We start from the raw sequence: 17,722 nt of genomic DNA, 5'->3' as shown, positions 1-17,722 counted from the left end.
CAGATGTGGAGAAAAATGCCCCTCCAATTCTAGATAGTTAAGGTAGCAACAGAGGTCCAGAGTCAATTACAAACACAGCATTTAATTAGTTATACCTACAAAATATAATCTACAGTTAATTTTAGATTAAATGTGAATTATATAGCAAATATCTATTTACTGATTAGCCTGTAAAGAATGTCACATCAGTGAAATGGCCAAGTAAAAAAAGTATTTTTAATAATATTAGAGTATAAAAACATTACTAAAAAGACACAAAATCTGGGAAGCATAAACGAAAAAATGACAGAAGCTACTACATAAAAACCTCTAAACCAAAGGTATTATAAATGAAGAATAAGATAACAAACAAGGAGAAAGTATCTACAACATAAAACAGTAAAGAATCAATATCCAAAATAAGTAAAAGAGCTTTTACAAACCAGTAAGTATGGATAATTCTTCCATATCTTTCTTTCTTCTTAATTTAGGCCATTAAGAATTTGGTTGAGCTTTTTCTTTTTCTTTCTGCTGCCATAATTTAGGAATCAGCATGCTGGAAGAGTTGATATAGTTTTGCATTTTTCTTCCTGGTAGTGACAAACTAGCCACTGTACACTCATAGCAGTACAATACTTGTCACTGGTGGCCTTTCTGTGACGGAGAGCCTATAGACTGATGTTAAGTGCAGCCTGTTATCAACTGTCAAGTGAGAGTCTGCCAAAAACTCAGCAGACAGAACTAATTGGGGAGAAAAAGGATTTTTGTGCCCTCTTCTCTTTCTTTCTATTCTCTTTGTCTTATAAGACAGATATTGTTAGTAGGTAGTTTGTTTATGTAACATTTGTCTGCCTCTCTTGTCTCATTGCATGGATCATTTTTTAACTTAAAGTTTTGCACTGCAGGTCATTGAGCACTTCCACATGGAGGCTGGCACAGGACCAAACTCGAGACACGCAACTCATAACAGTTGATGAAAAATTGGTAAGAATTTTCTGTTACACACTGCTATGATTCTGCCTTCAGGGTTATTTTTGTGCAGTAGATCTTCAGTATGATGTTCTGGGTTCTTCTAAGAAAGTGATTTAAATTTGAATTTCTAGATCATATGTAAATTTTAGGAAGAAATGCTCATCACTAAAAGATAATTTGTGTTAAGCATTATGCACAAATATTAAGTCATACATTAAGAAATTAAAATTATAAAAGGCTTCCATTTTTGTGATGTTTATAAGTAGCAATCAGAACATTTTTATTTTTGTAATAAATGTATTTTTTATTTTCTCAGTTACTCTCTTATTTGATAAGTTGTAAGACACCGGTACTATCCAAAATTAAGTATATTGGTTTTTTTCTGGAACCATTTATTGTTGTTGTTACTGTGCGTATGTATATGTGTACCTACACACGTATACATCCCATTTCTACATTATGCATGAGAGATTACAACTGGCAACAAATGAATAATATTCTTCTGTTATCAGTAGCAGATAGAATTGTCACTTCTGAAATTTTTTAATGTGATCTTAGTTTAGATGCAACTTGTTGTTTATGCTTATATTGTACAATAGCATAAATTTTGTAAAGTTTCTAAGACTCCTAGTAAAATGTGTAATAGTATAAGCATGCTTTTCATTTTGTATCTGGTTTACTATTATCAAATAGCTAGGTGTGTTTCTTAACTACTCCCCTTATAATTGTTGGACATTCTTTTATCAGTCAATTTTGAACCTGTAAGCATAAGTTAAATACTAGGTCACACTTAAGTTTTTATTTATACCATTAAAGATATAATACAGGTAAATAAATAGTAAGTAAACAAACAGACAACTTGGAAAACTCACATCTTATGCTTAAGGCTGCTTGGTTTTATCTTTAGTTATCTCTTTGATCTACTTACTGACATTGCCATCATCCCAGTCTAGGCTGCCATCATGCTAGTCTAGGCTGCCAGTATCTTACACCTAGATTGCTGCAGTAGTTTCTTTCTTTCTTTTTTTTTTTTTTAAAGATTTTTTTTTCCTTTTTCTTCCCAAAGCCCCCCGGTACGTAGTTGTATATTCTTAGTTGTCAGTCCTTCTAGTTGTGCATATGGGATGCCGCCTCAGCATGGCCTGATGAGCCATGCCATGTCCACACCCAAGATTCGAACCAGTGAAACTCTGGGCCGCTGCAGCCTAGTGCGAGAACTTAACCACTCAGCCACGGGGCTGGCCCCGCTGCAGTAGTTTCTTGATTGATCTCCATAGATGCTTGAATCTTCCTCTTATTCATTTTCCAAAGGATGACCAAAGTAGTCTTTTTTAAAATGCTAGTTTTATCATCCTCTTGTGTAAAATCCTTTGGTGTTTCTTACTGACCTAAAAGTAAACATTAAAATTCTAACCTGGCTTTTGAGGTATTGCATGATTTAACTTCTGCCTTCCTCTGTAGGGTTATCTTGTGCCACTGTCTTTTATACTCTGTACTCCACTCTCACAAAGCCTGGAACTTGCTGTTCTTTTTCCTGCTTCAGGGCATTCAGATTCCAGTTCACCATGCCTAGATGCTTTTTACCAATCCTCTAGCTCTTCATCCAGGTACCGTCTATTTATTCTTCAAATGTTAATCAAACATCACTTGCTTAGTCAAGTATAAAAGAAATGAGGCAGGTATGTGTGAGAGGATGATGATTTACACATGCCATGTGTTCATTAATTAATGAAAGTACTATTATTTTAATTTTTCTAGTGACGTCTCTTTTAAGCTCCAGGAGACTGCCTTCTTGTTTCACTGTTATGGGATCTGCTCTATATAAAATTTTTAATTTTACAGAGTTCATTGGTAATGTTTCTAAGTTCTCTTCTTTCTAGTTTGAAGAATGAATGAGTCAGACAGCAACTTATTGCTCTAAATAAGGTACTGTGAAGCATACCAAGGAGGTATACAGACTACTTTGAGTTTTGTGTTTTTAATTCTATCTCATAAAATCAGTTGCACACTTTCAATGAATTTTGTTGCCCTGTATAGATTTCCCCCAACTTTGTTATGTGTTTCTTGAATATATTAATCAAAATGTCAGTATGGTATTCCAGTTGAAATCACTTGAAGTCTTATGTATAATTATTCATAGTTATTGAAGTAATATTTAATATGCATTACTGAAACCCATAGGTAGTTTTCAAATCTTAGTTTTAGCCATTCATTTAGGTTTATATTAAAATGAAAGTATTAAATAAGCAAATAGGTAACGTAATGCTCATAGGGCTTCCATGTTCCTACACACTGTCAGATGGAGGGTCCAGTAAGTAGCATAATGACAAGACCAGGGGCCGAAGGGTACTTCTAGAAATATTGAGCAATTGCAGTTGATTATATTTGCGTTTTGAACAAAAATTATTCTAAAAATATATCTCAACATCGATGATGATAACTTTTCAAAATGTGAAGTAAACCCTTATGAGTATTTTAAAAGGAGATATGGAAATAGTGCTTTAATGTCACTATTACATAATGTAAACCTGTTTATTAACTTAGTATACCATTTTTATTAACTACTCGTTAGTAGATTACTGTTATATTTGTACGTGAAATTGGATAGAAGCTAGAATCTTTTTTTTTTATTAAGGTAACATTGTTTTATAACAATATGTAAATTTCAGGTGTGCATCACTATAGTTTCATTCCTATGTAGATTACATCACGTTCACCACCTAAAGACTAATTACCATTCGTCATCAGACACACATGCCTACTCACCCGTTTTGCTCTCCTCCCTCCCCTCTGGTAACCACCAATCCAATCTATGTCTCTATGTGTTTCTTTTTTCTTGTTTTTGTCTTCTATTTATGAGTGAGATCATATGATATTTGATTCCCCCCCCCCGACTTATTTCGCTTAGCATAATACCTTTAAGGTCCATCCATGTTCTTGCAAATGGCAAGGTTTCATCTTTTTTGTGGGTGAGTAGTATTCTGTTGTGTGTATATACCACATCTTCTTTATCCATTCATCCCTTGATGGGCACCTAGGTTGCTTCTAAGTCTTGGTTATTGTGAATAATGCTGCAGTGAACATAGGGGTGCATGTGTCTTTATGCATTCGTGTTTTCCTCTTCTTTGGATGAATACTCAGCAGTGAAATAGCTGGATTATATGGTAGTTCTATTCTTAATTTTTTGAGGAATCTCCATACTGTCTTCCATAGTGGCTGCACCAGTTTGTACTCCCACCAGCAGTGTATGAGAGTTCCCTTTTCTCTACATCCTCTCCAACACTTGACAACTTCCTCATAAAGACTGTTCTAATGGGATTGGTGGTGGTATTAATGAATGTGATTTTTAAAAATACTGTGTAATGAAATATGTTAATGTTTGGAAGATTTGCATACCTCTATGAACCAGTATTTTCCATATGACCAGTGTATGATGTTATAAAATCACACATGGGTAAAAGTTTAATTTAAAGCACAAGAGGGAACAATGGATTTAATGAAACTGAGTATGAAAATATTAAGGCTGTTAAAATATTGCTCCCTTTTCTAATTACATATCTGTCTGAGGATGAATTTTCTTCATATATTGCAACCAAGACAACTTAGCACAACACTTGGAATGCAAGATGTTAGAATTCAACTTTCTATTAGCTAGACATTAAAGAGTTTCAAAAATGCAAATCATTGCCACTCTTCTCACTTAACCTTTGTTTTTGAAAATGTTATTTTTCATAATAATGTTATTTATGTTACTATATAATCAGTTTCTTATTTTAAATTAAGTATATATTTAAATTTTTCTTTATTTTAATTTCTTATATGCTAAGTATCTATAGATATAACTCATATAAACAAAACTTCATTGGAGTCCCAATAATTTCTAAAAATGTGTAAGAGTCCCGAGACCAAAATGTTTGACAATTGTTCTCCTAAGTCTTCTCTTTTCTGGGTTAAACATCCTCAGGGCTTTGATGCATTTCACATGAGTTCCAGTTAATTCGTCATCTTGATTATCTTCCAGTTTGACTGAATCCCTTTTAAAATGTTGCCAGGATTTCTCTGATACTCCAGATGTATGGTGCAGGGTATGGTGGGAATTATCTCTATTCCTTTTAATCTCAGCAGTTCTAGTAAGGCAACTTAAAATTTAGGTTCTCATACTTCTTCCTTATGTGGATTTCATGGAGAGCTAAAACCTCAGATCCTTTTTTATTTGTACTATTATCAAGTCATGTTTCATTTCTTGCATCTTAAGTGTATGCTGTTTATTATTTTTAACTCTCATTCTCAGATTAGCTCAAAGGGCATGTTACTAAGTGAAGCTTAATTTTCTTTTTTTTTAATTGTTATGTCTGACGGGCAGAATATAATATATAGAACACAGCAAATTAAAGGAATTTTTATAGTGTTTTGTGGATGTCAGTACCATTATAAGTACAAAGGAAAAAATGTTTTATTCTGGGCATCTATTGTATATTGACAATATGTATCCTATCTTTTTATTAGGCATAGAATGTAGAGGGGGAAAGTCTGCCTGGCATTTTCTAGTGTAAAGAATCTGTTCTCTCATTTTATAACTATGTACAATGTTGACGTTGTTAGAGTACAAATCTTCAGATAATAAAATTGTAGCAATTCCTGGATTACTCTTAATAATGAATTTTATATCAGAGCACATGATAAATTTCTAATCAATCTTAAGACTGCCTTCTCTCTTGTTTGTTATGTATAAAGTGTTAACTATCCTTTACATTTACTCTCAGAACTAATACATTTTTAAATATCGAAAGAGTAGATGACAGCATCTTAAAATAATCTTGTCAACTTATGTAGAAGCACAATGATTTAAAAAAAACTTTTTGTGGGTTGCACCATTTTTATTTCCAAATATGTGATACTTCCTCCAGATTTATCAGCTTACAAATGGTTGTCTGCTTGGCCCTTGGTTTTTGTTGCAAGAGTTGCTGTGCTATGGAGGTGGGGTGAAGAATGTCTTTGCCTTTCTGCTTTATAAGAGAGTAACTTTTTTTCCTTTATGCCACCCCACCCCAATCTCCTTTCAGTACATTTGGTGAATACTCAAGTCCAATGAATATGTTGTCTTTTTATATTCACTTCGACTATACAAAAGAGAGAAGTTAGATTTTCAATATTCTAAAGATTTTGAGTAGGTGCTCCCCCACAAAAGGACCAAAGCATAAATTAGACCTCCATAGATAATATTTTTTATTTGTTTTAAAATCATTTTTAAATACTAATTCCTGTTTGTCACAGTCACCTTATATTAACTATCTACTGATATAGTTAAAATTTTAATGCAAAAATACCCTCATAAAATGTAGGAATTGTTTCAATTTATTAATTGAAAAATGTGAAATAAGCCTTAAGAGTTTACATTAGTATATTAATTCTGTAAATTATGTTGGCTGCCATGTTTCCTTACTTCATTTATTTATTCAGTAAATACTTACTGAGTATTTACATGTGCTAGGTACTATGCTTCAGTGTTTATGTTGACACTTCAGTGGTTTGTTTTCATTTAGGAGCTTAGTTATTTTGTTTCAAAACTATTAAGCACCACCTGTTTGAAATCTTGCAAAGGTATTATGAGTATACATGCATCCTCAACATAAATGCATATGAAAAAGGAAACTTTTTATTTAGCAGTCTGTAATACTATCTCAAATTTTTGGGATGGGGAAGGATGGCTATTATTTGTAAGCTTTTTTTGAGAAATTATAGTACACACCATTAATGTTAAATTGTACTATTGTGGACATTTTAAGTAGTCTGTATTGACGTCTTTATTTAGAAGTTAGGTATGCATGTAAAATAGTCAGTGTTTTGAATGTTGCCAATTTTTTGTGTTTTATTGCTTAACAATTTTTTCCAAATAACAATAACAGTTAAAGCTTTGTTACTTGCTGATGTTTGCAGTAAGTACTTGCTGTTTGATTAAACACGTGTATTAATAGCACACTCAGCCAGCTGGGTGATACTATTGCTGTTTTAGAATGTCTGCAAGCAGCAAGTTATTTAATAGAAGTTTTTTGTCACTTTATTAGGTTTAAAATTTTTCCATTGCTTGAACTTAATCTAAGAAATTTGTAAAAATGAATGATTTTTTCAAGCCTTTAAAAATTAAGCAATTATATTTGCTACACAAGTATTTGTTTTATCTTGCTTTTGCGTTCTAACATACTAAAAGTTTATAGATGAAAATTTTTTTTCTAAGTCTGCAAACTTGAATTAAAAATCGGTCATTAAGAGGTGACCTGCACAAAAAGATAAACCTAAGTTAAAGGCTTAGCTTTGCTCTGACTGCTTGCTTTTTTCTTTTTTTTTTTTAAAGGGGTCAGTTTTCTTTTGGTGAGGTTACTTTCTTTTGGTGTATGGCAGCGCTATCTCTGCTAGATTATTGGAGCGAGTAGTGTCTGCGATTGGGGTTATACAGCCTTCTAGCATCTCAAGTGTCTGTTTTGTCTGGACTTTCCTCGTGCAGCATTCTTGTGCAAAAATTTCAAGGCTTTAGTCTGGAGCACTGGGTCAAAGGATATGTCTCTTTGAAGGGTAGACAGGAGTTTTTTATGTTTTATTCACTAAGTAGTATTTCATTTTACATCAAAGAATTGCAGCCTTTGAGAACCTTCCGTGGTGGCTGTTTATCATGGGTTTTTTTTTCCGTTAGGACTTTCACTAAATATGGAATAATGTTTCTTCATGTTTCTCAGTTTACAGATGCTTTTTATATTCTTGTATTTAGATGAGATCGTTTAAATAAAAAGAGAAAAGGCATTGACTAAATATAAATGTTGATTTGCAGTATAGTTTTATGTTTTAAAAACAACTGTAGTGTTTTACAATGTACTTCTCTCTGTTGGTTATACATACTACCCACAAGCTATTGAAAAAAAAATTGGTGAATAGCCTTTAGGATTGTAGCAATGCTATTGCTTAAAATTCTAAAGAAATAGTAATAACTAATGATTTTAGAACTGTAAATTTTATAGTGAAATGGCAATTCCTTAATTAGCCTTTTTTCAAGTACTATTTTGTGTGTGTGTTAGTGCCGGAGAGAGTGCTTTTGAAAAATATCAAAAACTCAAGTAATAAAAAATGTTAAGACTTAGTATAGCTACAAGTAAATGTTCTTCTTTCTATACTTTTGGGATAGGTTAATCAGTAAGTGTATTACGTACCTATAAAATTAATCACGTAATGAGTGATTGCTTCTATGTTTAGAACGTTATTAAATTGCAGTTAATATTCTTATCACATGACATATATACCTAAGCATTTGAACTAATATTAAAATAGCTTGTTATGTTTTTGGGTACAACATGCTCTTACTGAAAATTTATCTAGAGTTAATCAGTGTTTAAAATTGAAATATTTCTACTCTCATTAATGACATTAGTTTTAAACAACTTCAGTTAACTTTTACATTTAACGTTGATTAAAACGTCAGATTCTTTATTACATACAATTATTTTAAATAAAATTATATTGTTAAGTTCAGAACTTTGTTTTCTAAAATGTACTCCCAATTACAAGCTATATAAAACTTGTGCTTATTACTGCTTACAGAGGAAATGAATGTTTAATAATAGTTTTTATATGCAGACAGGAACCAGTTAAACTTAAAATAGAGAATGATCTTTCTATATTAAAATTATTTAAGGAACAAAAGCTCTTTCCTCTGCAGTATTCAGCCGTCTCTATTATCTGTGATTCTTCAGCAATTAAAGCAGATTTATTTTCCTCTTTGTTCCTATTTCGAATACTTGAACAATGCTGTAGAATTGAACTGACTGGAATGTTTTATCTTTCAAAAGCTTTAAAGTTCTATGTACCAATTAGCAAAATACAGTAAAGGTTTAAACTGTTAATAGCCACAACATCTTTAATGCATAGATCTGTGGTATGCTAGCGCTGTGTAACAGTTCTCCATTGTATGTCTCTTTTAAGGAGAGTAACTGTGTCAGTTCTTTTCTTGCTTTACTACCTGCTGTGTATGGAAATTGTGTATAGTACTTGACACTTGCTTTCAAGAATTTAAAATTCTTGCATGTTATTATGTAGGAGTTTTGGCTTTCAATAAAGTAGAATTGATAATATTTTATTTATTTGGATTTTATATCAGGATTTTTTGGTCATATTCTAGAGACTATACAATTTATATTTGAAAATACATTATCTATTTTTCTTTAGTGAATTCAGAATACGTAAGCTATGCGTTATCTCCTTGGAAATTGCTTGTCTAATTTTATTCATTTAACTGAATATAATTATAAACTAATCATCAAGGTTTATATCAGACTATGGAGATAACATGATGTTTTATTTTATACTGTATTTGAATGTAGGTGGGGCTTTTTGTTGTTTGTTTCATTGATAGTAGAGAGTATTTTGTTTTTAGAGTTATAGTTTTTCTAATTGGCTAGCTTACCAGATAATTTCAAAACTCAAGAATTCACCCAAATACCTACCTTAAATTTTTAATGCCTCATGTTTGTCATTTTATAGTAAGTTATTAATGAAGGCAGGGGTGAGAGGAAGTGAAAAAAATAGGAGCAACGTTTTTGGTGACAATTATTTTTTCTCTTTATATTGTTTATCTCTGGGAATAGAATTGGAGCAAGGAAAGGAGAAGTAGACCTCAGAATTTGAGACTAGCAAACTTCGATTGTTTCTGTGTTGAGGCTTTCTAATCTTGTGTGACTTAGTCTGTGCTCCAGTTCTACTCTTCAAAATACCACTTGCACGCTTGCAAATATCGTTCATATTTTACAAGATGAAGAAGTTTAAAAAACAGGGTAATGACATGGAAACTTTACTGTATACAGTGTACTATGCCTCCACAGAACTCTGCCTCTTTATAAGGCATACTTTTCCAGAAATGTGTGAATAGGCTTTTTGTTCAGTTCCTGTTTCGTGTTTAATACTTTGTTTCTTTCAGCTATGAGTATATTGCGTATTAGTTAATGAGGTTTTTAAAAAATTTTATTTTAATGCTTCCAATAAAATAGGTATAAAAAATGATCTTGGCTTTCTCCATGCAACACAGAGACACAGATATACCAAAATCTTGGGCTGAGAACACTAATTTGAATTCAAGAACTGAGAATCTGATTAGTGTACTGACTTGCACTTATTACATTGACTACTGTTTATTGTTGTAATTAAAATCTATCAATTAAAAAGATTTTCAAACCTAATTGAGTAGTTTGAAATGTGACATCCAAAAAATTAAAATAGTGTTTCCAGATTAGTAAGCATTATAATGTATTAAACATTCAAATATGGTTGATGTGGCCTGTGCCTAGACTGTGTAGAGAGTAAACCTTCTCTAGGGCTAGGAGTTGTCAACCATGACAATCTGTAGTTTTTTGTGAAGATCTTGCAAGGGATTTTTTACTCGTCTCTTATTTAGAATATAAAATATTACTGTACTTTTTCATTGGTTCATTCAGTTATTTTAAGCACCTGCTATTTGCCATATTTTAGCTCCTGGGGATATAGCATTAGAATTTATATTCTCATGTGTAAGAATATGCCAATTTTATTTATAGATAATTAAGATATTTTCACAGATTAGTGAATGTTATAGAAGAAGATCAAGCAAGGTGATGGGATAGAGGGTAGTTGGGGGCTTTTGGTGGAATAAGGTATATTTATAGAGCAATCAAGGAAGGCCACCTTGAAAAGGTATGATATATGAACTAAGATTTGAATGATGAGAAGGAGCCAGCTATGTGAGAATCCAAGGTGAGAGCATTCCAAGTAGAGGAAAAAGCATGATGCCCAAAAGTATAAAGTATCTGGTAGTTGTCAAAGAAAAGAAGGAAACCTATGACATAATGAAAAAGGGGGACAGTTATATAAAATGTCAGAGGGGATCAGGTATGATTTTTAGGTCCATAGTAAGAAATATGAATTTTATCTTAGTTATAATGGAAAGCCATTGTAGGCTGTTTTTTTTGTTTTGTTTTTTTTTTTTTTTGAGGAAGATTAGCCCTGAGCTAACTTCTGCCAATCCTCCTCTTTTTGCTGAGGAAGACTGGCCCTGAGCTAACATCCGTGCCCATCTTCCTCTACTTTATACGTGGGATGCCTCCCACAGCATGGCTTTTGCCAAGTGTGCCATGTCCGCACCCGGGATCCGAACCTGTGAGAACCCCGGGACGCTGAGAAGCAGAACATGTGAACTTAACCGAGGCGCCACCGGGCCGGCCCCCATTGTAGGGTTTTAAGTAGGAAAGTGATTTGATCTGATTTACTAATAAAAAAGCTTGAGAATTACTTAGCTATTATGGTCAAAGGTCACTTCAAAGACACTGAAAAGAAGTGATTAATTTGTTGCCATTTTTAGTTACTCATATGCCTTTTTTTGACATTCAGGAAATAATTTTTATAGTTTTCGTGAACTTTTCTACATTAAGGTTTCTGCAAGTGATGGGATTTTTAACAACTACTTTTTTAAAGGATCTCAGTTTTTGTCTTTGCATTTGATTTTACATATGGTATAACAATTCACTGATTCTTCCATTAAAGCGTCTTTTGAAGTTGAAATTGCTTTTTAATAAAGGTCATATTGAGAACTGGAATTTTTCCCCCAAAAAGGGGGAAACAAGTTAGTCAACACAGAAGGGAAGATAAGATGGAGATTTGTCATCACAGTAGCGGAAGATAAGAAATTGACTAAGCTGCTGTCCACCAGGTAGGTGCTGACAAAGCCCCAAATACATTTAAGCTTCTGTACCTTGCTTTCAGCTGATGGTGATGATTGTCTTCATTTAGCTTTGACTCTACTGCTCTCTCTGCCTCTGCTTTCTTCCTCTTTCTCTCTGCTTCTTGGAATTTATTTCTCTTTCCACTGTTTGTATGTCTTTTCCCCTCTGTCTTTGTGACTCTCTGTTCCTCCTTTGCTGACTATTTAGCTGGTAGTCATCTCTCTCTCCCTTTCTAGCTGCTTGTGTTCCTCCCATCACCTTAAGTCCTCCCTTCCAGTGGCTGGCTATTTCTTTCTTTTCCTCTGCCCCTTTCACCTCTGTCTGTCTGGTTATGGCTCTCTGGTCAATTCATTGGCTATCATAATTCTTTTCCAGTCCTCTATGTCTCTTCTGCTCACTTTGTTGTTCTTCTTCCCTTTCTCTCCTTTCTTCCACACTTCTGTTGCTTTTGTCCTTTTTCTTCTTTCTTTACTTCTTTTTTCCTCTCCTTCTCCCAAAATGACTGGAGAGCTACATCAAATCTAGACGGAGACAGAGATGGCCCTACTCTCTAATTCCTTTTTTTCCCATTGTCTTATTTCCCCCTTTGGGAATATACAGGACTTTTGAAGACATTTACTAACTGGAAAAAGAAATGCCATGATTTGTACATTATTTGAAATTTTCACCCTAATGAGAAACTTGGGATACTGGGAAGACCATGGACTTATTAAATAGACTTAGCATTAGGTCTTTAAACCCCCTCTTTTAGATGTGTAACCTTTAGCAAGTTATTTAACCTCTGTGAATGTCTTCATATTATAAAACGAAAGCACCTTTTTAGAGTTGTTTTCAATGTTTGAGAATACCTGCATTAAGCAACAGGAGAACGCAATATCTTGTTTATTTCATCATTCATGAAAGTTCTTTTCCTCTATTTTTTTTTCGTATTTTGAGTTGTCTGAAGACAGAAGCAGACTGGAAATATAATTGTTATTCTTATTTGAATCTGAATTAATTGAGAAGATTAGTATTCTGCACATTTACTATTCAGATGCTGAGTTCTAGGGGATCGTGGAGCAAAATATTGGCCTCAATTACAATGGTCTTATATTAGAAAGATATGTTAATTTGTGTATGTACATGTGTGTATAGTTGGTATTTAACAATTTTTGTTGTGTAACTTGCCTTTTCGGACAGCCTGTGGCATTTTACTAAATCATCTGTGATACTACTATTTCTCATGACATAGTTTCTGACAATCAGTTGTGTAGATGTATTACTATATGCTTATCATTCCAATGAGAAATTTCTGTAGTCATTTATAACCTATTTTTAATGATAGGAATTATAAACTGTATTACTCCAAAGAAGTTTCTGAAGGCTTTATTCATATTATTGTTATTTTTTATTTTATTTTTTTAAAGATTGGCACCTGAGCTAACAACTGTTGCCAGTCTTTTTTTTTCTCCCCTGCTTTTTCTCACCAAATCCCCCCCAGTACATAGTTGTATATTTTAGTTGCGGGTCCTTCTAGTTGTGACATGTGGGATGCCGCCTCAGCGTGGCCTGATGAGCAGTGCCATGTCTGTGCCCAGGATCCGAACCAGTGAAACCCTGTGCCGCGGAATTGGAGGGTGCGAACCCAACCACTTGGTCACGGGGCCAGCCCCCTTATTCATATTATTTTACATTATATTTGGTCATTAAACTGTATGTAATTAAAAAAATTTTTATATTGATTTTAATATTAATATGCACATTATAGGAACATTAAGTTGGAAATGTTAAAATATAAAAAAATTAAAATCACCTTTAATTTCATAGTCTTGGTGAATTTACTTCTTTTTTATGTGAATATTTAAACATATCAATATCCAACCATATTTATATATAACACAAATCATGCTTTATAGTTTGATGTCCTGTTTTTTTCACTTTATTTGCATTATATTTTGAATATCCTTGTGTCTTTAAAATTATTCAAAAGCATAATTGTAAATGGACATATGATCTCCCATTGTATGACTGTACCATAATATCTGTTGTTATGCTGCATATTGTTTACAATTTTTCACAATTATACACAGTTCTGGAATGAACATCTTTATACCTAAGTCTAATCTTTGATAACATATTTATTTTAGGATTGATTCTTTGAAGTGGAATTACCAAATCGAAGGGCTTAGTATTAATATTTTAAATATTTTTTAATACCCAGAGATAATTGATACAGAGTAGTTCTAGAAAGGTTTTTACTACTGAATTCTATGTAATTTTAGAGATAGGGCTCTTCATAGCCTGTGCTTTTTTCTGGTATGCCTGGTCCAGTTCTGTGGGTGACTTTCAGACTCTGACGCGGGGCTGTAACAAATTCTGCCTCTAAGATAATAGGTAAATACTATACATCTAAGAATTAGAAAATAATAAAAACACATAATACTTAAATGATGTAGCATTGAATTAGGAAGTACTTCAGAGCTTAGTATATCCTGAGGATCAACATTATGAACCGAGCTATCATTGGTGGATTATCAATTGGTGGATACATAGGTTGATGAGATTTCTATCATAACTATATGTCAAATATTAGGTTAACACATAGCAATTAGTACCACGACTGCTATTACTGTTATTTTGTAATGCATTGTAATAGAGTTTGTATTATAAAGAATGTATCTAAGGAAGTTATGAAACATTCTCCCTATCTTATGGGTCAGTCTATATTTTTCTTTTTACGAAGCCTTTCCAGAACAATGCAAGGTGATCATCCTCTAAAATATCTATAATACTTACCTTCATCATCTTTTTTGGTGAACTACATTATTATTGATTTTTAATTTAATTTCATTGTAGTCAGCAACACACTTTTTTAAAAAAAATTAGCCATTTTATTTATTTATTTATTATTTTTGGGGAAGTGAGGAAGATTGGCCTTGAGCTAACATCTGTTGCCGGTCTTCCTCGTTTTGCTTGAGGAAGATTGTCGCTGAGCTAACATCTGTGCTAGTCTTCCTCTACTTTGTATGTGGGATGCTGCCACAGCATGGCTTGATGAGTAGTGTGTGGGTCCATGCCTGAGATCCGGACCTGCAAACCCTGGCCGCCCAAGTGGAGTGGGCGAACTTAACCACTATGCCACTGGGCCGGCTCCAACAACACACTCTTTAGGATTTCGATTTTGAAATTTCTTGAGACTTTTTTTTTATGGCCTGAGTATGGTCTATCTTGATTAATGTTCCATGTATGTTTGGAAACAATGTGCATTTTCTAGTTTTGGGGTTTAGTGTTCTATAAATTTCAATTAAGTTTTAAGTTGGTTAATAGTGTTGTTCAAATTTTATCTTTGCTGATATTGTGTCTACATCTCCTGTCAATTACAGAAAGAGAAGTATTAACATCTCCAACTATAATTTGTCTGTTTCTTCTGTTAGTTAGATCACATTTTTGCTTTACTTATTTTGAAACTCTACTATTAGGTGCATAGACATTGAAGATTGTTGTGTGTTCTTGGTAAATTCATGTTTTTATCCTTATGTAACATCCCTCTTTATTCTGGTGTTAATCCTTGTTCTGAAATCTACTTTGATGATGTTAATATAGCTGCTCCTGTTTTCTTATTTTTAGTTTTGCATGGTGCATCTTATTTCACCCTTTTACTTTTAACCTATTTGTGAGCTTGTATTTAAAGTTTGTCCCTTGTACATATGTTTGATTCCTGCTTTTATCTAGTTTGAAAATCTCTGTCTTTTAATTCCCATCTGATTTTTTTTTTGACTCCTTTAGCCCCACACCCCCTCACCTCTGGCAACCACCAATCTGTTCTCTGTATCTATGAGCTTAGTGGGTTTTTTTTTCTTTTTTCTTTTTCTAGATTCCACATATAAGAGAGATCATACAATATCCATCTTTCTCTGTTTTATTTCACTTAGCATAATGCCCTGGAGGTCCATCCATGTTGTCGCAAATGGCAAGATTTCGTTCTTTTTTATGGCTGAATAATATTCCATTGTTTACCTATACCACAGGTTCTTTTTTTTTTTTTAAGATTTTTTTTTTTTATTTTTCCCCTTTTCTCCCCAAAGCCCCCTGGTACATAGTTGTATATTCTTTGTTGTGGGTCCTTCTAGTTGTGGCATGTGGGACGCTGCCTCAGCGTGGTCTGATGAGCAGTGCCATGTCCGCGCCCAGGATTCGAACCAACGAAACACTGGGCCGCCTGCAGTGGAGTGCGTGAACTTAACCACTCAGCCACGGGGCCAGCCCCACCACAGGTTCTTTATTCATTCATCCATTGATGGACACTTAGGTTGTTTTCATATCTTGGCTCTTGTAAATCATGCTGCAGTGAACATGGGGGTCACATATCTTTTTGAATTAATGTTTCATTAGCTTCAGGTAAATACACAAAAGTGGAATTGCTGGATCATATGGTAGTTCTATTTTTAATTTTTTGAGGAGCCTCCAAACTGTTTTCCATAGTGGCAGCACCAGTTTACATTCCCACCAACAGTGCACAAGGGTTTTCTTTTCTCCACATCCTCTCTAACACTTATTATTTCTTATCGTTTTGATAACAGCCATTCTAACAGGTGTGAAGTGATATCACATTGTGGTTTGGATATGCGTTTCCCTGATGATTAATGATGTTGAGCATCTTTTCGTGTATCTGTTGGCTCTCTGTATGTCATCTTTGGAAAAATGTCTATTCAGATCTTCTGCCCATTTTTAATCTGTTTGTTTGGTTTTTTTTGCTATTGGGTTGTAAGAGTTCTTTGTGTATTTTGGATATTAGCTCCTTATCAGATATACTATTTGCAAATATTTTCTCCCGTTCAGTAGGTTGCCTTTTCATTTTGTTGATGGTTTCTTTTGCTGTGCAGAAGCTTTTCAGTTTGATGTAGCCCAACTTAGTTGTTTTTGCTTTTGTTGTCAGATTGAAAAAAATCATTAACAAGACCTGTGGAGCTTACCACCTATGTTTTCTTCTAGGAATTTCATAGTTTTGGGTCTTATTTTTAAGTCTTTAATCCATTTCGAGTTAATTTTTGTGTGCAGTGTAAGATAGTGATTGAGTTTCATTCTTTTGCATGTGGCTGTCCAGTTTTCTCAACACCATTTATTGAAGAGACTGTCCTTTCCCCTCTGTATATTCTTGGCTCCTTTGTTGTAAATTAATTTACTGTATTTGTGTGGATTATATCTAGGCTCTCTGTTCCATTGATCCATATGTCTGTTTTTATGCCAATGCCACTGTCTTAATTACTATAGCTTTGTAATATAGTTTGAAATCAGGGAATGTGACACCCCCAGCTTTGTTCTTTCTCAAGATTGCTTTGACTATTTGGAGTCCTTCCTGGTTCCATACAAATTTTAGGATTTTTTGTTCTGTTTCTGTGAAAAATGCTATTGGAATATTGAGTCTGTAGATTGCTTTGTGTAATATGGACGTTTTAACAATATTGATTCTTCCAATCCGTGAGCATGGAATATCTTTCCATTTATTTGTGTCATCTTCAATTTCTTTCATCAGTGTCTTGGAGTTTTTGATATACGGGTCTGTCACCTCCTTGACTAAATTTATTCCTATTTTATTCTTTTTGATGGAATTGTAAATGGAATTATTCTCTTAATTTCTCTAATAGTTTGTTTATAGTGTATAGAAATACAGATTTTTGTGTATTGATTTTGTATCCTGCAACTTTACTGAATTCCTTTTTAGTTCCAACAGCTTTTTCATGGAGTCTTTAGGGTTTTCTATATAGAATATCATGTCATCTGCAAATAGTGACGGTTTTACTTCTTCATTCCCATTTTGGATGTCTTTTATTTATTTATTCTTTTCTTGCATAATTGCTGTGGCTAGGATTTCCACTACAGTGTTGAATAAAAGTTGTAAGAGTGGGCATCCTTGTCTTGTTCCTGATATAGAGGAAAAAGCTGAAGACTTTCATGTTATGATGTTAGCTGTGGACTTGTCATATATGGCTTTTATTATGTTGAGGTACATTCCCTCTGTACCCACTTTGTTGAGAGTTTTTTGTCATAAATGGATGTTG

The 17,722-nt window shown here is 33.5% G+C and overlaps 1 protein-coding gene across 3 annotated transcripts in view; it reads left to right on the top strand.

Annotated features, from left to right (window-relative positions):
• NDUFS4 (NADH:ubiquinone oxidoreductase subunit S4) overlaps positions 1–17,722 on the top strand; it is a 99,921-nt gene that overhangs the window by 42,396 nt on the left and 39,803 nt on the right. For all 3 annotated transcript variants that reach the window (XR_011430379.1, XR_011430380.1, XM_014734882.3), the window contains exon 2: positions 885–963. Coding sequence is in view for 1 of the 3 variants with exons in the window: in XM_014734882.3 (XP_014590368.3) it covers positions 885–963 (79 nt within the window). In the remaining 2 variants the exon portion in view is untranslated. The remainder of the gene's footprint in view (positions 1–884; positions 964–17,722) is intronic.

The sequence above is a fragment of the Equus caballus genome, chromosome 21, assembly GCF_041296265.1.
Source record: "Equus caballus isolate H_3958 breed thoroughbred chromosome 21, TB-T2T, whole genome shotgun sequence".
NCBI lineage: Eukaryota > Metazoa > Chordata > Mammalia > Perissodactyla > Equidae > Equus > Equus caballus.
The sequence above is the reverse complement of the archived record's forward strand: the minus strand, read 5'-3'. Positions and strand labels throughout refer to the sequence as shown.